Source organism: Mizuhopecten yessoensis, unplaced genomic scaffold (assembly GCF_002113885.1).
Source record: "Mizuhopecten yessoensis strain PY_sf001 unplaced genomic scaffold, ASM211388v2 scaffold9977, whole genome shotgun sequence".
NCBI lineage: Eukaryota > Metazoa > Mollusca > Bivalvia > Pectinida > Pectinidae > Mizuhopecten > Mizuhopecten yessoensis.
The window spans coordinates 698367-713613 of NW_018408317.1; the positions used below are offsets into that span (position 1 = coordinate 698367).

At 34.8% G+C, this 15247-nt stretch overlaps 1 protein-coding gene across 4 annotated transcripts in view; it reads left to right on the plus strand.

Annotated features, from left to right (window-relative positions):
• LOC110459161 (protein neuralized-like) overlaps positions 1-6340 on the plus strand; it is a 74825-nt gene extending 68485 nt beyond the window's left edge. For all 4 annotated transcript variants that reach the window (XM_021511278.1, XM_021511279.1, XM_021511277.1 and 1 more), the window contains 2 exons: positions 3087-3206; positions 4106-6340. In XM_021511278.1, the coding sequence (XP_021366953.1) occupies positions 3087-3206; positions 4106-4596 (611 nt within the window). In that variant the 3' untranslated portion in view covers positions 4597-6340. The remainder of the gene's footprint in view (positions 1-3086; positions 3207-4105) is intronic.
• Positions 6341-15247: the final 8907 nt, after the last annotated feature.

Sequence of the window (15247 nt, forward strand, 5' to 3'; positions counted from 1 at the left end):
TTGACCTACTTTCAAGGTCACAGCGTTCAAATATGTCAAACAGTTCAAACAGCTTCTTCTGAAGAATTAAAAGGCATAAAATTATAATATTTGGCTGGTGACTTCCCGGGATAGAGCTCACCAAAGTTTGCAAATGAAAATGACCTCAACCTATAAGCTACTTTAGAGGTCACAGAGGTCAACAACATTTTAATGGATTTGTTCTTGAGAACTAAAAGGAATGGATTCATAAGATTTGGCTGGTAGCTTTTTGGAATAGAGCTAACCAATTTGAGAAGGAAAATGACATTGACCTACTTACATGATCACAGGGAAAAATATGTCAGCAACTTCTGAAGAAGAATCAAAAAGCATAGAATCTTATAATAATATTTTGCTGGTAGTTTCAACAGATGGAGCCAACAAAGTTTGCGAGGGAAATATTTTTAGTGCAATATAATATTTAATGAGAATATTTTGCTATGACTGCTTAAATATTCAGGTGAGCGATACAGGCCCTCTTGGGCCTCTTGTTTCTAGTCCAAATGCAAATTCCACTAGTCCAATAATATTCAACGAGATAAGCAATATCAAAGGACTATAGGGGTGCTAAGGGTTATTTTCGGCCTCATCGGGATTGAGAATTAGTTGTTAAATTCGTAATCTGGAATAAATGAAGTACGCAAATATAAAATTTCAAATTCCTTCAAAAACTGGTTTAGGAGATATGGCATTACAAAGAGATACATAGACCTGCATTTTCATAACAAAATGTTTGAATATCGTCTGTTGTGTGTTATTTGGATGAAAATGTGCCATTTTGAAGGAAATAAACTAAACACTGTTCAATTGTTGAAAGCCTACGCATGAAACAAACAAATAAACATTTGACATGCTTCAACATTGTCACACCAGTGTTCATTCTTCGAAAGTAATTGTTTTATCACATGCGGAGGCTTTCATTTCTGCATGCTTAAACTGTCCAAAAACACCATATTTTGGATATTTCTGCATAGCAACGCAATTTTGTTTCTATGGTAGGGCATCTATGTACGCACGTCATTGGGAAATATCTGCACCAAGGAAGATAGCCCCAATTAACAAATATGATGTTTATAACAGAAATTGGTCCATAAATTCAAATTGATTTTTTTTTAACTTTTAATGAGGCCAAAAATGACCCATAACCCCTTAAGTCCTTTTGACTAGTCAATCTGGCTAGTGGTTTTTAGAACCACTAGTCCAGCTGGAGATTTGACTACCTCTGTAGTCTAAGACATCGGGCTACCCTTATTGTCTAGCCCTGATATTACTGTATAAGCATATAGTGCGTAGTCTGTTTTGTGTGAGGCAGAAAAATTACACCGAACATATAGCACATATGATATTGAAGCATAGATTATTCTGAGGCAAAAATGGTCCAGATTAGCAATAATGATCACGAAGTGATAATGAGCTCACCCAAAGGGAGTTATCATGTATTTCGGATGAATTTGTTTGTTTTGAGAAGCAGTTGGCACTAGGTCAAGATACACAGGTTACCTGAGTCCTTTCCCACATGTTCCGATAAGCTGATAGGTGTTACGAGTTGTGGGTGGGGAGGGGGAAAAGTGATGATGATGTCATATAACTAGCAGTAAAGCACAGGTACATTGTCTCGGAGAGAAGTGAGTCAAGGCTGACTCAGCAGGATCTGTAGCTCAATGTTTTGGTATAGGCTGATAGGGATCTGTATGGGATGTTAATGATAGGGGCCAACAGGCGTGTAATTAGGGGGTCTGTTGCAGGAAGTCTGTACCTACAGGCTGTGTAATTGAAGTTACTGAGTTAGTTATAGTAACATACAATGACTAAGGTGTGACTTGGTACTGATCAGCTTCTTGTTCATTGAGATGTTTGAATTGGGAGCATATATATATATATATGCACTGTTGTAAATCCATACGAGACAAACATTTATCTTGCATGGTATTTCACATGGTGTCGACCTAATTGTAATGATACAAATTAGAGATGATTATTATTCAGCCCTGCATTGAAGATGTGGTGCTCTAATTAAGTAATCAGCTTGATACATAATGTTATCCTATACAATCAAATAACAATATGTCCAACATGGACGCTGGCAGGAATATTAAAATTTCTTAAAAATATATCAACAATTTCTCACAAATAAATGCTTTTAAAACTCATTCACCCCTGAAATTTCATAATGAACTATTCCATCCTCTGAATTGGAAGAGTTCAAATGTGTCTTCAGGGGTGAATGAGTTAATTTAAAGAAAAAAATGTTTTCATTCTAGTATGGTAGAGAAAGGTCATTTCATCCTCAGGGTTATGAGTCGGGATTAAAACTCACAGAAATGTATCGGATAATACTACCACCCACCCCTACCACTAAAAACGTCCTATGTTCTACTAGCAAATAAGTGTCTGAGTCTCTTATATTCTTGCATCATATGATAACAAAGCAAACATGAAATCGACAATGCATATTATTAGTTATACAGGTCTTTGGCAGGGTACATGGTCTCATGTTCGCTGTCAGGACCTTATGTACCCTGAGCTGAAGGCTAACATCATATTTGTTATTGACAACAATAAATTCGCTAAGTGAGCCATTTCATTAATATTTCTATGCTTGTTCCATCAGAAGATATCAATGTTCCACATTAATTTGAAACGAAGGACTGACGACCTAACGGGTGCAAATGCATTTGCGCTCTTTGCTTGACAATGCATGGAAACAGTTGCCTGAGTAATCTGAGTTTCCTCTGGCCCTGACACCAGAATTAGACCTCTTGACAGATATGTCAGACATCTATCTGTCAAGATATCTTAAGTCTAACGTTGGGGCCAGAGGAAACTGGAGCCAGATGAAACTGGGGCTAAGGAAACAGACATTTTCAAAAGCTAGCAAAATAAGTTTTCAATTCCTTTTTGTGTTCAAAACAAACTTAGCATTTAAGGACTCATTAAGTTCCCTACAATGTCTATATTATGTACTGAATATCTAATTATGAACCCATAAGTGGAATTCTCAACCAAATATCTTTAGATATGAATGACTCTTTCATCTATCTGCATGTGACAATTGGATGTTTCAGGAGAGCTGAGGTACTCCCGTAATAACCAGCGAGTAAGCACCCTTCTTCACGTAGACAGGACGCTGCCTCTTTGGATCTTCTTTGATGTCTACGGAAACGTCCAGAAAATACGCCCTTTGGGTAAGTCATCCAGCATATGAACAAGTGTTAGACTTGTGTGAAGTAGCCCAACTTTGAACAAATAAAAGATGATCTCTGAAGTCTAAACAACTTTTAATCTTCAAGATGCCTTCATTTTGAGATAAACCTTTGCTCCTTAATCTGGAAAATTTGATACTCCAGTACAATGGTAGAAAAAAAATGAAAATTTGAAAATAACTGCAAGAGATTGGATAATATTTCATTTCAACAAATTTTATTGTTTAGATAACATATGGATTGGACAACAGACAAGCCTATATAAGTCCTCTCTAATAGGTACCACATATATACAAGTCAAAGTGAATAAAGTAAATAATAGATATCATAGACAGTGATGTATATATATAAAGAGAAATAGATCTTAACATGAAAGCATTGATGGTAGTATTACACAATATTCAGAGAGTAGAATGATTACTTCGGGTAATGTATAATAATTAAATATGTAAACATCTACTCAAGCTTATACATACTTGCATACCCACATGCCTACATGTCACACACACCATCACACACACACCCTCACACATACAACTTGTATGTGTGAGGGTGTGTGTGATGGTGTGTAACACTTCTATATAAGATGTGTACTCAGCCTAAGTAAGTAAGTAATCTACATTAATACAAAGTTACTACATATATATGTCATAGTGATATATATAATAATTGGATAATATACAACTCTAGACCAATGCTGAGGTCAATACAATATACATAGAAACTTTCGCTGAAGTTTGATTTGCACCTTTTTCGAAAATTTGACTGGGCGAAAATATCCAGGTATACACAGGTACAGGTGTTAATTAAACTTAGGAAAATTTCAGAACGTGGTACAATTGATTTGTTCGAGACCTGATATTTATGTTACCTTGTTACAGGTACCACTGTCCACTTACCGCCTGTGCCGCCCCGTCCCCGATCCACCTCATACTTGGGGGCCCAAAACTCCCTAACTGTCATGTTACCTCCCCGGGATCAACAACCACAAGCACAGAACCTCGCAAACATGACCCACGCAAATGTCGACCAATCAGGAGTGCCAGCCAATCAGAATCCACAGCCTCACATGCTGCGCAGCTACAGTGTACCGGCAGCCACCCTGGCTCAGATGTCACCGGGACCGATGGACAATGTCCAGAAACAACCTGTGTCCACGCCTAATACACCAAACATTGTGGATAACGGCGATAGCGAGGTGCGCGACGAATGTACTGTGTGTTACGAGCGGCAAGTGAACGCCGCACTCTACATGTGTGGACATCTATGCATGTGCTTTGAATGTGCAATACAGGTGAAACAGCGCAAGGGCGGCCTGTGTCCTATATGTCGACAGGAGATTAAGGACGTCATACGTATATATAAAACGTGATGTTATAATCACACTGTGTAACACCCCAAATATTCCTTTACCTAGTCTACAGACAGTGTCCTCGATCTGAGTCCCAATGTCCTCACACTCTTCACGATGTCAAGTGTTTCGGCTTTTAGTAGGAACCACATTCACCGGATGGAAACTGATTAATTTCTCCCGATTTTTTTTTATATATATGCATTTAACAGCTGGTGTTTAAAATGTCTCGAACAGGTGTTTTATATGTATTAAACAGGTGTTTTATATACACATACTGAACACATCTTATATGCATTGAACGGGTGTTTTTGATATATATTGAACACATGTTTTATGTATGCACGATTGGACAGTGTTTTTTATGTACTGAATCAGTGTTTTATATACACATTGAAAACTTGTTTTATATATAATGAAGAGGTGTTTTTCATATATATTGAACAGGTGTTTTATAAATGTAGAGAACACATGTTTTATATGTATCGAACTGTTGTCTTTATGTATTGAACAGGTGTCTTTACTTAAATAGTTTATAGTTTGTACCTGATTCAAACATCTAGTTGAACCTGCATGAATTGATATTTCTTTCTAATATTGGAATGTTTTCTCTGGTGAATATTTCTTACTAATTTTGCCCAGAACTGTGTTCTTGCTTATCTACTGTGAGTATCTACAATCATAAAAATATTGACGAAAAAATAAGTTTTGTCACAGAATTTCGACTGAATTGTGTACAAACAGCAAATATCTATCACTATCTGATACAATCACCTAGACTACAAATTTTTCTATATGATAATCCAGAGTGGGTTTTGAAAAATAAAATAATAATAAAAATATCTACCTTATGATTTCCGTTTCTCCTTATTGGTTTGAATTATTTTATCATGTTGACTCCAACTTTGTTAAGTTTTAAGACAACAGTAGATACATCGGAACACAAAAGACAATAGCAGTGAGCTAAACACCTGACATCTTGAAGACTAGTTCTTTCTTACCTGTAAGTTTATAGTTTCAACTGAACTGTAAATATATGTCTTGTACCTGTAAATAACTTGTCAGTTGATTTTATCATTTGATTTACAGATCAACATGCCTTTCGTTACCTCTCCTAATTTGCTATAACTTGTGTAGGTTGCAGTCTTTTCATTGTTGTTCTTCCATTTATTTAATCAGTTCTGTTTTTAATTTAATCTGTCTTGTTATAATTTAACCGAATGTCTTAAAAACTTAAAATGTTTGTGTCATCTGTGATAATTGAATACGCTCGTCATACACACATTATGTTCTCACACGACATCATCACTCAGTTCTCACACATTCTCTCACTTTTGCCCCTACACTCTCACATACATCCTTTTACTCGCCTCTCAGCCCCTCATACATGCCAAGTTACTTTCTCAAAAAGTTTCACATGCAGATTCTGATTTACTGTCTTGTACATACACACTCGTGGTCATGGACACTCACTTTCTCACACACTCATTACCATGCGCTCACTTTCTCACACACTCATTACCACACACTCATAACCACGCACTCACTCATAACCATGCACTCACTTTCTCACACACTCATTACCATGCACTCACTTTCTCACACATTCATAACCACGCACTCACTTTCTCACACACTCCTAATAATCATGCACAACTGCTTTTCACACTTATGTTCCCTCATTTCTCACACTCTAGCAGACATCTCGAAAGAAAAATGTATCTATTAACCATCCTGATTTTGTTACGTTACCTGGCCTAAATGAAAGGTTNGGGGGGAGGGGGGAAATATTTCAAAGAATTATGAAAAATCCATATGATTTCTAAATAACAAAACCATGCCAATTATTTTGAATAATGTCAGTCATGGCTTTCAGATTAGTCTGACTGGCTGGAGAGTGGTAATGAAGTGTGTGAGTGTTTAAACATATAGTAAGACTGGCTTGTTGTACAGCGGTGATAAATCAAAGGGAAGTAACCCCATCTTCTCGAACACTAGAGCTATAGGGCAGTGCAGTATGATCACATGGAATTTATATAGAATGTGTGCAATAACACCCATATGACGTTACCAGAAACAATACAACGACAACCTTTTTAAAGGCAAAAATGGCAGTGTTTTCCCTTGATTTTTTCAGTCCAGTAAAAAAGTGAATTATAATATCACAAAAAGAAAATCAGAATTGTTTGGTTTTACCATTCTTCATAACAAGTCAACTAATATATTAATGGGGAATATGAGATATTCTGTATGTCGAAAATTATCTCTGAGGTAATCAATGTATTCATACTAACAAAACAAAAACACATTAATTTTAGCTGATATATTTCTGTTGAGAAATACATGTATAAATGCAATATAGTGTAACATGAATTATCATTGACTTTTATGAGTTTCTTACTCTGATATAATTTTATACACTAAACAGTCTATCTGATGAATCCTCATGTGCTAAAATTCAATAACTATGAACACATTTAAAGCAAATTATTGCTTGATTTGAAGTTGTATTTACATCCCCTGAAAAAGCTGCCTCATATATATGAACCTCAAAATGTGCTAAAAAATCACAAATATGAACTCGAGCATATACTGTGCAATTTTTCACGATTTTCACTGAAAGTTGAATTCATGAATGTAACACAGCTGGTTTAGAAGAACCACATACTATAGGATGCCAGAACTATGTCTTCAAGCCAAAGTTAAGTTGACATTTATTTGCAATAGAGAATGCTGCGAAAATCATGCTGTATAAAAACAAAGGCTCATAAACTAATCACTTTCATCCCATCGGGTTGGTTATAAATATGTTTTACTGTAGGGAACTAATACCTTACAACCTGTAGTGTTCAATATAAATTAATTTTATTGTTTAGATAACTTATTTCTTTGATGTCCTTGGGTTTGTTATAAACATCTGTTTCATTAAAGAACTAATTTCTTCGGTGACCAGGGTTCGTTTGGAACTCGTTTTACTGTTTATACAAAACTGCTTATTAGTTGCCATGAGTTTAAATTATAAACCAGTTATATTTCAAGAAGTAATTAGGTGAAGTTCCCAGGGGTGAGTTATAATGACTTTTGCTGTACCTGGTATTCTGTCAGGTGTGTTGTTTTGACTTTCTGTAGTAAAGCTGTCTCAGTTGACTTGTGTTTATTGTACAATAGTAGTACTGCACCGTCTACTCTTAATTTCATTACAGTTGAAACACATTTCCTTCAAACTGAATCTTTGTTACTTTAAAAATGAAAAGGCAAACAGGGCCTGTATTTATAAAAAATGTTCTCATGCTCAACCTCTGATACTGTGCTCTGGCTTAATTTCTTGTTCCAGTGATAAGTTAGTAAAACAAAAATACACATTTTGTTCATGATTGGGATTTTTTTTTTTTTGTATAACTCACCTTCTCTGCACCTGTGTATATCATGATGAAATTAAAGGCACATAGTTCGCTATTTTATTGGATTCAGGTGAAAAAATGGATCAATTGCTAGCGTGATATACCTGTCCTTTGAACGTTTAAGAGGAGCGACACTCAACTTTAAAGCTGGTCGATTTTACCATTGTGCTGCCTTGCAATTCTTTTGATGTACATCAAAGTTTGCTTGTATAGAGCCTTCAATTTCGTCATGACATATTCCAGGGGTGCAGGGAACAGAAGTGGAATACCATTTTCAGTGTTAACACTTATCTTTTTGATCGTGTCACATTTATTTACCCTTTCACCACTGTAGACCATAATGGACTCATCCAGATCAATGCATGGTAGAGTCTACCAAAGTTACATTAATTTCACCTAATCAATGTAAATACCTGTGATTCTTAGAAAGATAAAGATTAAATTGTTAAACTCTATCAGAGATAACTGTTTGGGTTTGTTAACTTTCAATTCTATATACACGTATGTGCATTCATTATTTTTAGACATACCATTTAAGAACACATAATATTTAAAAATATCACGTGTGAAATGGATGAAAGTCATCAAACCATCGAAATGATATTTTCTGAACACAAAACAATTGATTAATCTCATTATACCCAGTTGGTTTTCAAGTCACTTTCTAAACAATGTGTAATTGTTACCTTGACCTCTTTATCTTTAATATTTTTATTCAGTTTTCGTCAGTTTCGTTTTAGTCCTTAATTCTTATTTACAGGGAATTGTTATTTATGAAGACAACACTTTGTTTAGCTGGTTATCAGTCTCAGTCAATTGTTATTCACATGTAAATTATCTAGGATTAGAGAACTTTTTTTTTTAAACCAGTTATCTCCCCTGTAATGCCTTGGCGTAACAGATGTTGTTGTATATACCAGCTACATGAGATGTTTGTGGGTACTTTCTTCTGTGGTTTGAAGCTATTTAGATAAATTTGTTTTATGGCACAAACTTTCATGGAAACCCCATATAAAACAAACAGTGGTCAAGTATACAAAATCGATTTGTTGTATCTATTTTTGGGGTTCTATAGCAATCACAAAAACTAATATTGTTCATACAACAAACACTTCATGATTCACACTATACTTGTAATATATATAAAACGATAATTCACTGCAATCATCAATCAGTGTATCAGGTTCTTAATTCAACACTAATTTAACACTGTATACTGTGAAATCAGATATTTTCAAGGGGCCCTAATTTTGTGGTTTCCCGAAAAAACATTGTGTCGTGGGTACATAAATCGTTGGATTACGAGTACCCACTCATACAGAAAATGGCTTTATGTCAAACATGTAATTATTTGTGGACCTTTGAATTTGTGGATAAGGACTACCCATGAAATCAATGAAAGGTCAAAAGAAAATGGTTGAAAATTTATTGATTTCACAGTAATTATTGATAAGAGTGACAGGGTCAGTGAGAAATGTGGGGAAATAGTATTAACTCATTCACCCCTGAAATTTCATAATGAACTATACCAACCTTTGAATTGGAAGAGTTCAAATGTGACATCAGGGATGAATGAGTTAACACTTCAATCATATTAAAGTTCAACTAACTAACTAAAATGTTACCACTAAAAAAACATGTTCCACTAAAATAATATTACCACTAAAAATAGTATTACCACTAAAATAATATTACCACTAAAATAATATTACCACTAAAAATAATTCCTGCAGTTCCTAGATTAATTGGGCATTCAGACTTTTGTTTTTATCTTAATAAACCAGCATGTGTTTACAATGAAAGCATTGCCTGTTTTACTTGTCCATAAATAAATAATCTTTTGTAACATCATCTGACATTATATTGACAAGGGACATTTCAAAAAGTCTAAAGCATCATGTGACTGTGTTTTCCAAAGTGATTGTTGCTTTGTTTGTGCGTCTATTCAAACAATAAAGTAAGAATGAATTCATTATAACAGTTACTGAAGATGCTGAAAAAAATTCATAGTCTACCCTGAAGCTGTATTTTTCACAATGTAAATTACTCTAAGGCTGTATTTTTCAGTGTAAATTACCAAAAGTGGCATGAATGTACAAATAATTTCAATAACTTAAGAATTACATATGTAAATGTTAAAATAAGCAACATTGCAACTATAATCAGACACACAATAAGATGACATTACCATGAAGTGCAAAAAAGAGCCGATCATTTGTACACTTTAATTTTCCATGTAATCCATCAGTGTGCTGTTTGACAGTACGATTCTGTTGTTTTGTCCATTCTATGTGTTCTGTTTTTCTTCTTACAATTGGATCTCATACTTTACTGCTTATTGTTGAGCAAACCATTTGAACCTATCCTAAATGAGAAAATGTTTATTAGTAAAAAAAAATCTCATTTGCGATCGGTACCTATGTGAAAACACACGGAAATGATTTTTTATGAATTTCACATTCAATTACTTTCACAACCCGAAATATATGTATGGCTCAAGTCAATTTCACACAATATTTTATTGAATCAGATTTTATAACATGTTGTTCTTTTTTCAATGATGCATTTTTTTGTGGTTTAATTTTCACAAGAACCTTTCATGAAATTGTGTTGTATAATTCATGTTAACATTATCAGTTCATACTGCATAGAAATCAGCCTGCATCGCACAAGAGGTCATGCACTGGTGACCTTCCCATGTTGTAAAAGATCAAAGGTCATGGATACTGTGTAACCTTATATTAGACTAGATCAAAGGTCACTGGGTGAATGTGACCTCAAATCAGACAAGAACAAAGGTCACTGCATGGTAGCATTTTACCCTGTGCCAGGCTTGGTCAAATTTAAAGGTCACTGTTTGCATGATACCCTGTGTCAAGCTAGGTCAGAGGTCACTGGTAGCATATTACCATGTGTCAGGCTAGGCCAGAGGTCACTGGTAGCATGTTACCCGATGTCTGGCTAGGTCAAAGGTCACTGACTGTCTGCTACCCTTTCCCTTTGTCAGGCTAGGTCAGAGGTCACTGGTAGCATGTTACCTTATGTCAGGCTAGGTCAAAATTGACCCGCAGTCTATGTGACCATGTATCAGACATTATTGGGATTGCAAGGCTGTTGAATAAACACATTGAGGATATTTGTTTTTTTTTATCAAATCTTGTCTCATATGTAATTTAGTAATCCATAACTTTAAAACTGACTTCATTGACATTCTTACTTAATCATACCTAAACTTTCAGTCACAAGTTATTTTGCACATTTCCTAGCACTATATTCCTAGCAATTGTTCAAAGATTCATATTTGCATAAGGACATATTATGATATGAAATTTTGTTTAAATGCATTTTGAAAGCAAGTGTATTGATGATTTTTCATTTGCCGATACATATATAGAAATATGTATTTCTTTTGTATTCAATTTATATACGACATAACGTATTTGATATTTCACTTTGCCAATATGTATATAGTGGACGATAATTTGATAGATTTTATTGAACTTGGATGTACATGTTTGTTATTTTATGATGTTTGTACGATAAAAAGAAAGGCTGTAAGATTTATTTTCACGGAGCTGTATATACCAGTTCCGATTGTATTTTTATGCTATTTTTCTTTACCATTGGGAATGTGACTTTTTCATGCCACAGACTTCACATGGTGAACATAGCATATCGGTACAACTGCATGGCGTTTGGCAGGTTCTAGTGTAAAGTCATATAGCCAACATTTCATTAAATAGCTGTTCCTTTAACAGAGGCTTGTTCAGCACTGTAATAGATCATTGGATAATTGTTTTAAGGTAATTATTACAACCCCAGGTGGGCTGTGTTGCTGAATGAGCTACAGGGGTAAAACTGTTTCAAACCAAAAGTGTCTAATTAGAAGATTTATTTTAGTAAATATTACAAATCTATTCACAAAAGGTTTTATTTTGATTAACCATTAAAGTATATGTATAATTCTCCAGACTCAACCGGCTCCGTTTCATCAGGGTAGATTCATACAAAAACTAAACTATAGTTAGTATTTTTTTCATATATTCAAATTCTTTTGAATATTAGATCAATTATATCCAGGATAAATAAACAATTTTTAGATGTATAATCATACCATCATTGAATCACTTAAATATTTTACTGCCAATTTGGTAAACAAGTTTACAAATTAAACTAGACTGTAGCAGAAGTCATTCTAGGAACTTGAAATTAAGGATTTATTATTAGATTACACCAGATTTTGTCATCTTTCTCATTCTTCGGGTCACCAAAGATTGCATAATTTGTTATTTTATTCTGTTTTAGTAAAAAAATATTCTATTACTAAAGTACATCTGTGCAAAATATGATTCATTAAATCGGCTAGCTTATCAAATATTCAACGCAATATCAATAGAGCAAGGATTTGAATAATCATACATCCAGTTTTCTTCAATCAGATTCATCAGTTTGGAAATATGTCGTATCAAGGTTTTACTTTTTACACAAACAATGTACATATTGAATGTGTCGCAACGTCCCTTGGTCTATCAAGCTTGACAAAGGGACCAGTGGGTCTTGAAACGTTGCGGCATATTTAATACGTACATTGTGTGTGTAAAAAGCAAAACTTTGATATCATACATCCAGTTGATCAAGTTACAAAATTCTGTATACCGTATTCTGTATTCTGTAAAAAAAATCGTCGCAATAACTTTTGCCGTTTATGCCCTCCGTAACGAGGGCAGATTTATCCTTAGAGTGAACATTAGCAAACAACATGATGAGCTCAGCAATCAGATGTGGAGGGCAAATAATCATTGGGTCAACAGAGATTTTAAGAGCAATTACGCGATAGTTAGATTGGGTAAAAACTTTAGGTACGCAGTTTGAACTTATAAATGTTAAATTTTCTATCACTGTTACAAGATCTATATGTCAAGCAAACTATGCAGCTCAAACATTTCCTCATAGATTAATTTACTGATATTGAGGTGTGAAATTTATTGGCAAAGAAAATAGGCAGGACTTCATATACATGTAGTATGTATTGAATTCATCTTTGGCAGAAATGTTGACCATTTGTAAATTATTGACATCACTTCACCGTTAATGTTCGGAATCTTAAGATAAGCTGCGAGGACGAGACGTGTTCATACCACCATGAAAGACTTATTGTAATGTATTGATGACACAATTACAATAAATTGTGTTCAGTTTCCATTCATGATCATTTGACTTTGTAGCAATATTAGTTTTTAGGGTCATTTCAATATTCCAGATTCAAAATTAATATTCTTGATGAAGTAGTCATATGTAGTCATGAGAAATACTGGGTACTGACATTTAATGAACTCTTTATGGGCATTAACTAATTCACCCCTGCAGACACGGTTGAACCCTTCCAATTCAAAGGTTGGAATAGTTCATTATGAAATCTCAGGGGTGAATGAATACAATCACCTGTTACAACATACACCTTACATTAGCACAAGATCAATATAATACATATAGGGTACAAATTAAAAAAAAAATCTATCTGCAGGATTAAAGCTTTGAGGCAACAAGATGGATATGCATTTTTTTTTTTTTTTATAATTGTAATTTGATATAACTGCTAGGTTTGAAATCGTTGGCAGTGGATTTCTTTTAGCAATTTACCTGATTAGAAAAATCAGCAACACAATTAACTTGCTGATTAGAATTTGTAAAGGAGACAGGCATTGCAATTAATGGACATACTTTGATAACTTTCTGCCATAATGATGAGCTTGTAGGTTATAGGCATTGTAAATTATTGAGTTGTTACCTTGGCAAAAAAAACAGCAAAGACACCAGTTATCTGAAATGGCACCCCCGTAAATAAAAATGAAAATCCTTTTGATGGTATTTTAATACACTCATTCTAAAAAGTGTTTCACAAATTGATGTACTGTAAGATTAAATATTAATCCCCAAATTGTTTTTAAAACCATGTTACTTTTTTGTATAGTTTCAAGAAGCAAGCAGGTTGATTTTCTTTACAAAGTACAGCTCTGTGCAGATAGAGTCTTTATTGATAAACTGTAGGTATAAAGTTAAATTAGATGACATTTTGTTTGTTATAAATATGGAACCATACCATTCAGTTGCTGTATGATCAGTTGCTTTTTATACAAACTATGATATGTATATGGGTATGTGCATATTAACTAAGAATAAAATATAAAACATTGCCAGCGTGTTGATTTTGTTTTTAGTCGACAAAGAAATAATTGATCATAATTGGAGGTTCTTATATACCGCTTTATCACATCCTAGTTCGTAGGTCGTTTCAAAGCAGTTCACAAATTATTATCCGTAGTTATAGGGTCTTTGCAACCAGCCAACATCTTCCTCAACTCCCTGGGGAGTATGCAGCCGGAGCTGCCATTTTGGCGCTCACAGCTAGCATTCTACAATTCTAGCACTGCCCAACCACATACTGATTTACAGCTGAGTAGACTGGAACAAGCGGAGTAAAGTATCTTGCTCAAAGATACAACACAGTGCCATGCCGTGGCTCGAACCCGCAACCCTTCGGTCACGAGCCCAGTGTCCTACCATTAGACTACTGTGCCTCCAAATAAGGTCACTAAAGTTATCAATTACTTTTTCGTCTGGAGACTGTCTTAAGATGAAGGAAGATTTGGATATGCTTTTGGAAGATGAGAACATGGAAAAAAACTACATTACGATAAGCTATGGGCCCATCTATCATTGCCAAACATTGAAACTATGACATGGACCCTTTTTTGGGGGAGATGTGAAAAGCTTTAATATATCATTTATGAAAAGAGACCTGTGCCTTGCAGACTTTTTCTGGGGGGAAATTCAACAGTGTTCTGAGAGTTAAAATGCAACATGGCCAGAACAGGATTTTAACCCTTGCATGACCTCTCATCACAATACTGTCGCTCTAACAAACTGATCTACCCGATCAGTGGTTACCTGGCCCGGTCAGTGGTAACAGAGGTTAAGACAGTCATACTGGAGCACCTGATCACAAGCAACAACCCTTTCAGTACTCGCCATTATGGATTTGTAAAGAGAAGAACAGTACTCCAACGTCTCAAAACGTTTAGACGACTGAACAGGAATAATGGAAAAAGGGGGTGATGTCGAGATAGTATGGACTTAACGAAGATATTTGACAGTTGAGAAAATCATATAGGTTGATGAAGAGGATTAAGTGTTTTTTTGCTGAAAGCTATACGCAGCATCAGTTTATGATCACTTTTAATGGCCAAGTATCCGAGTGGATCAAATCAGGT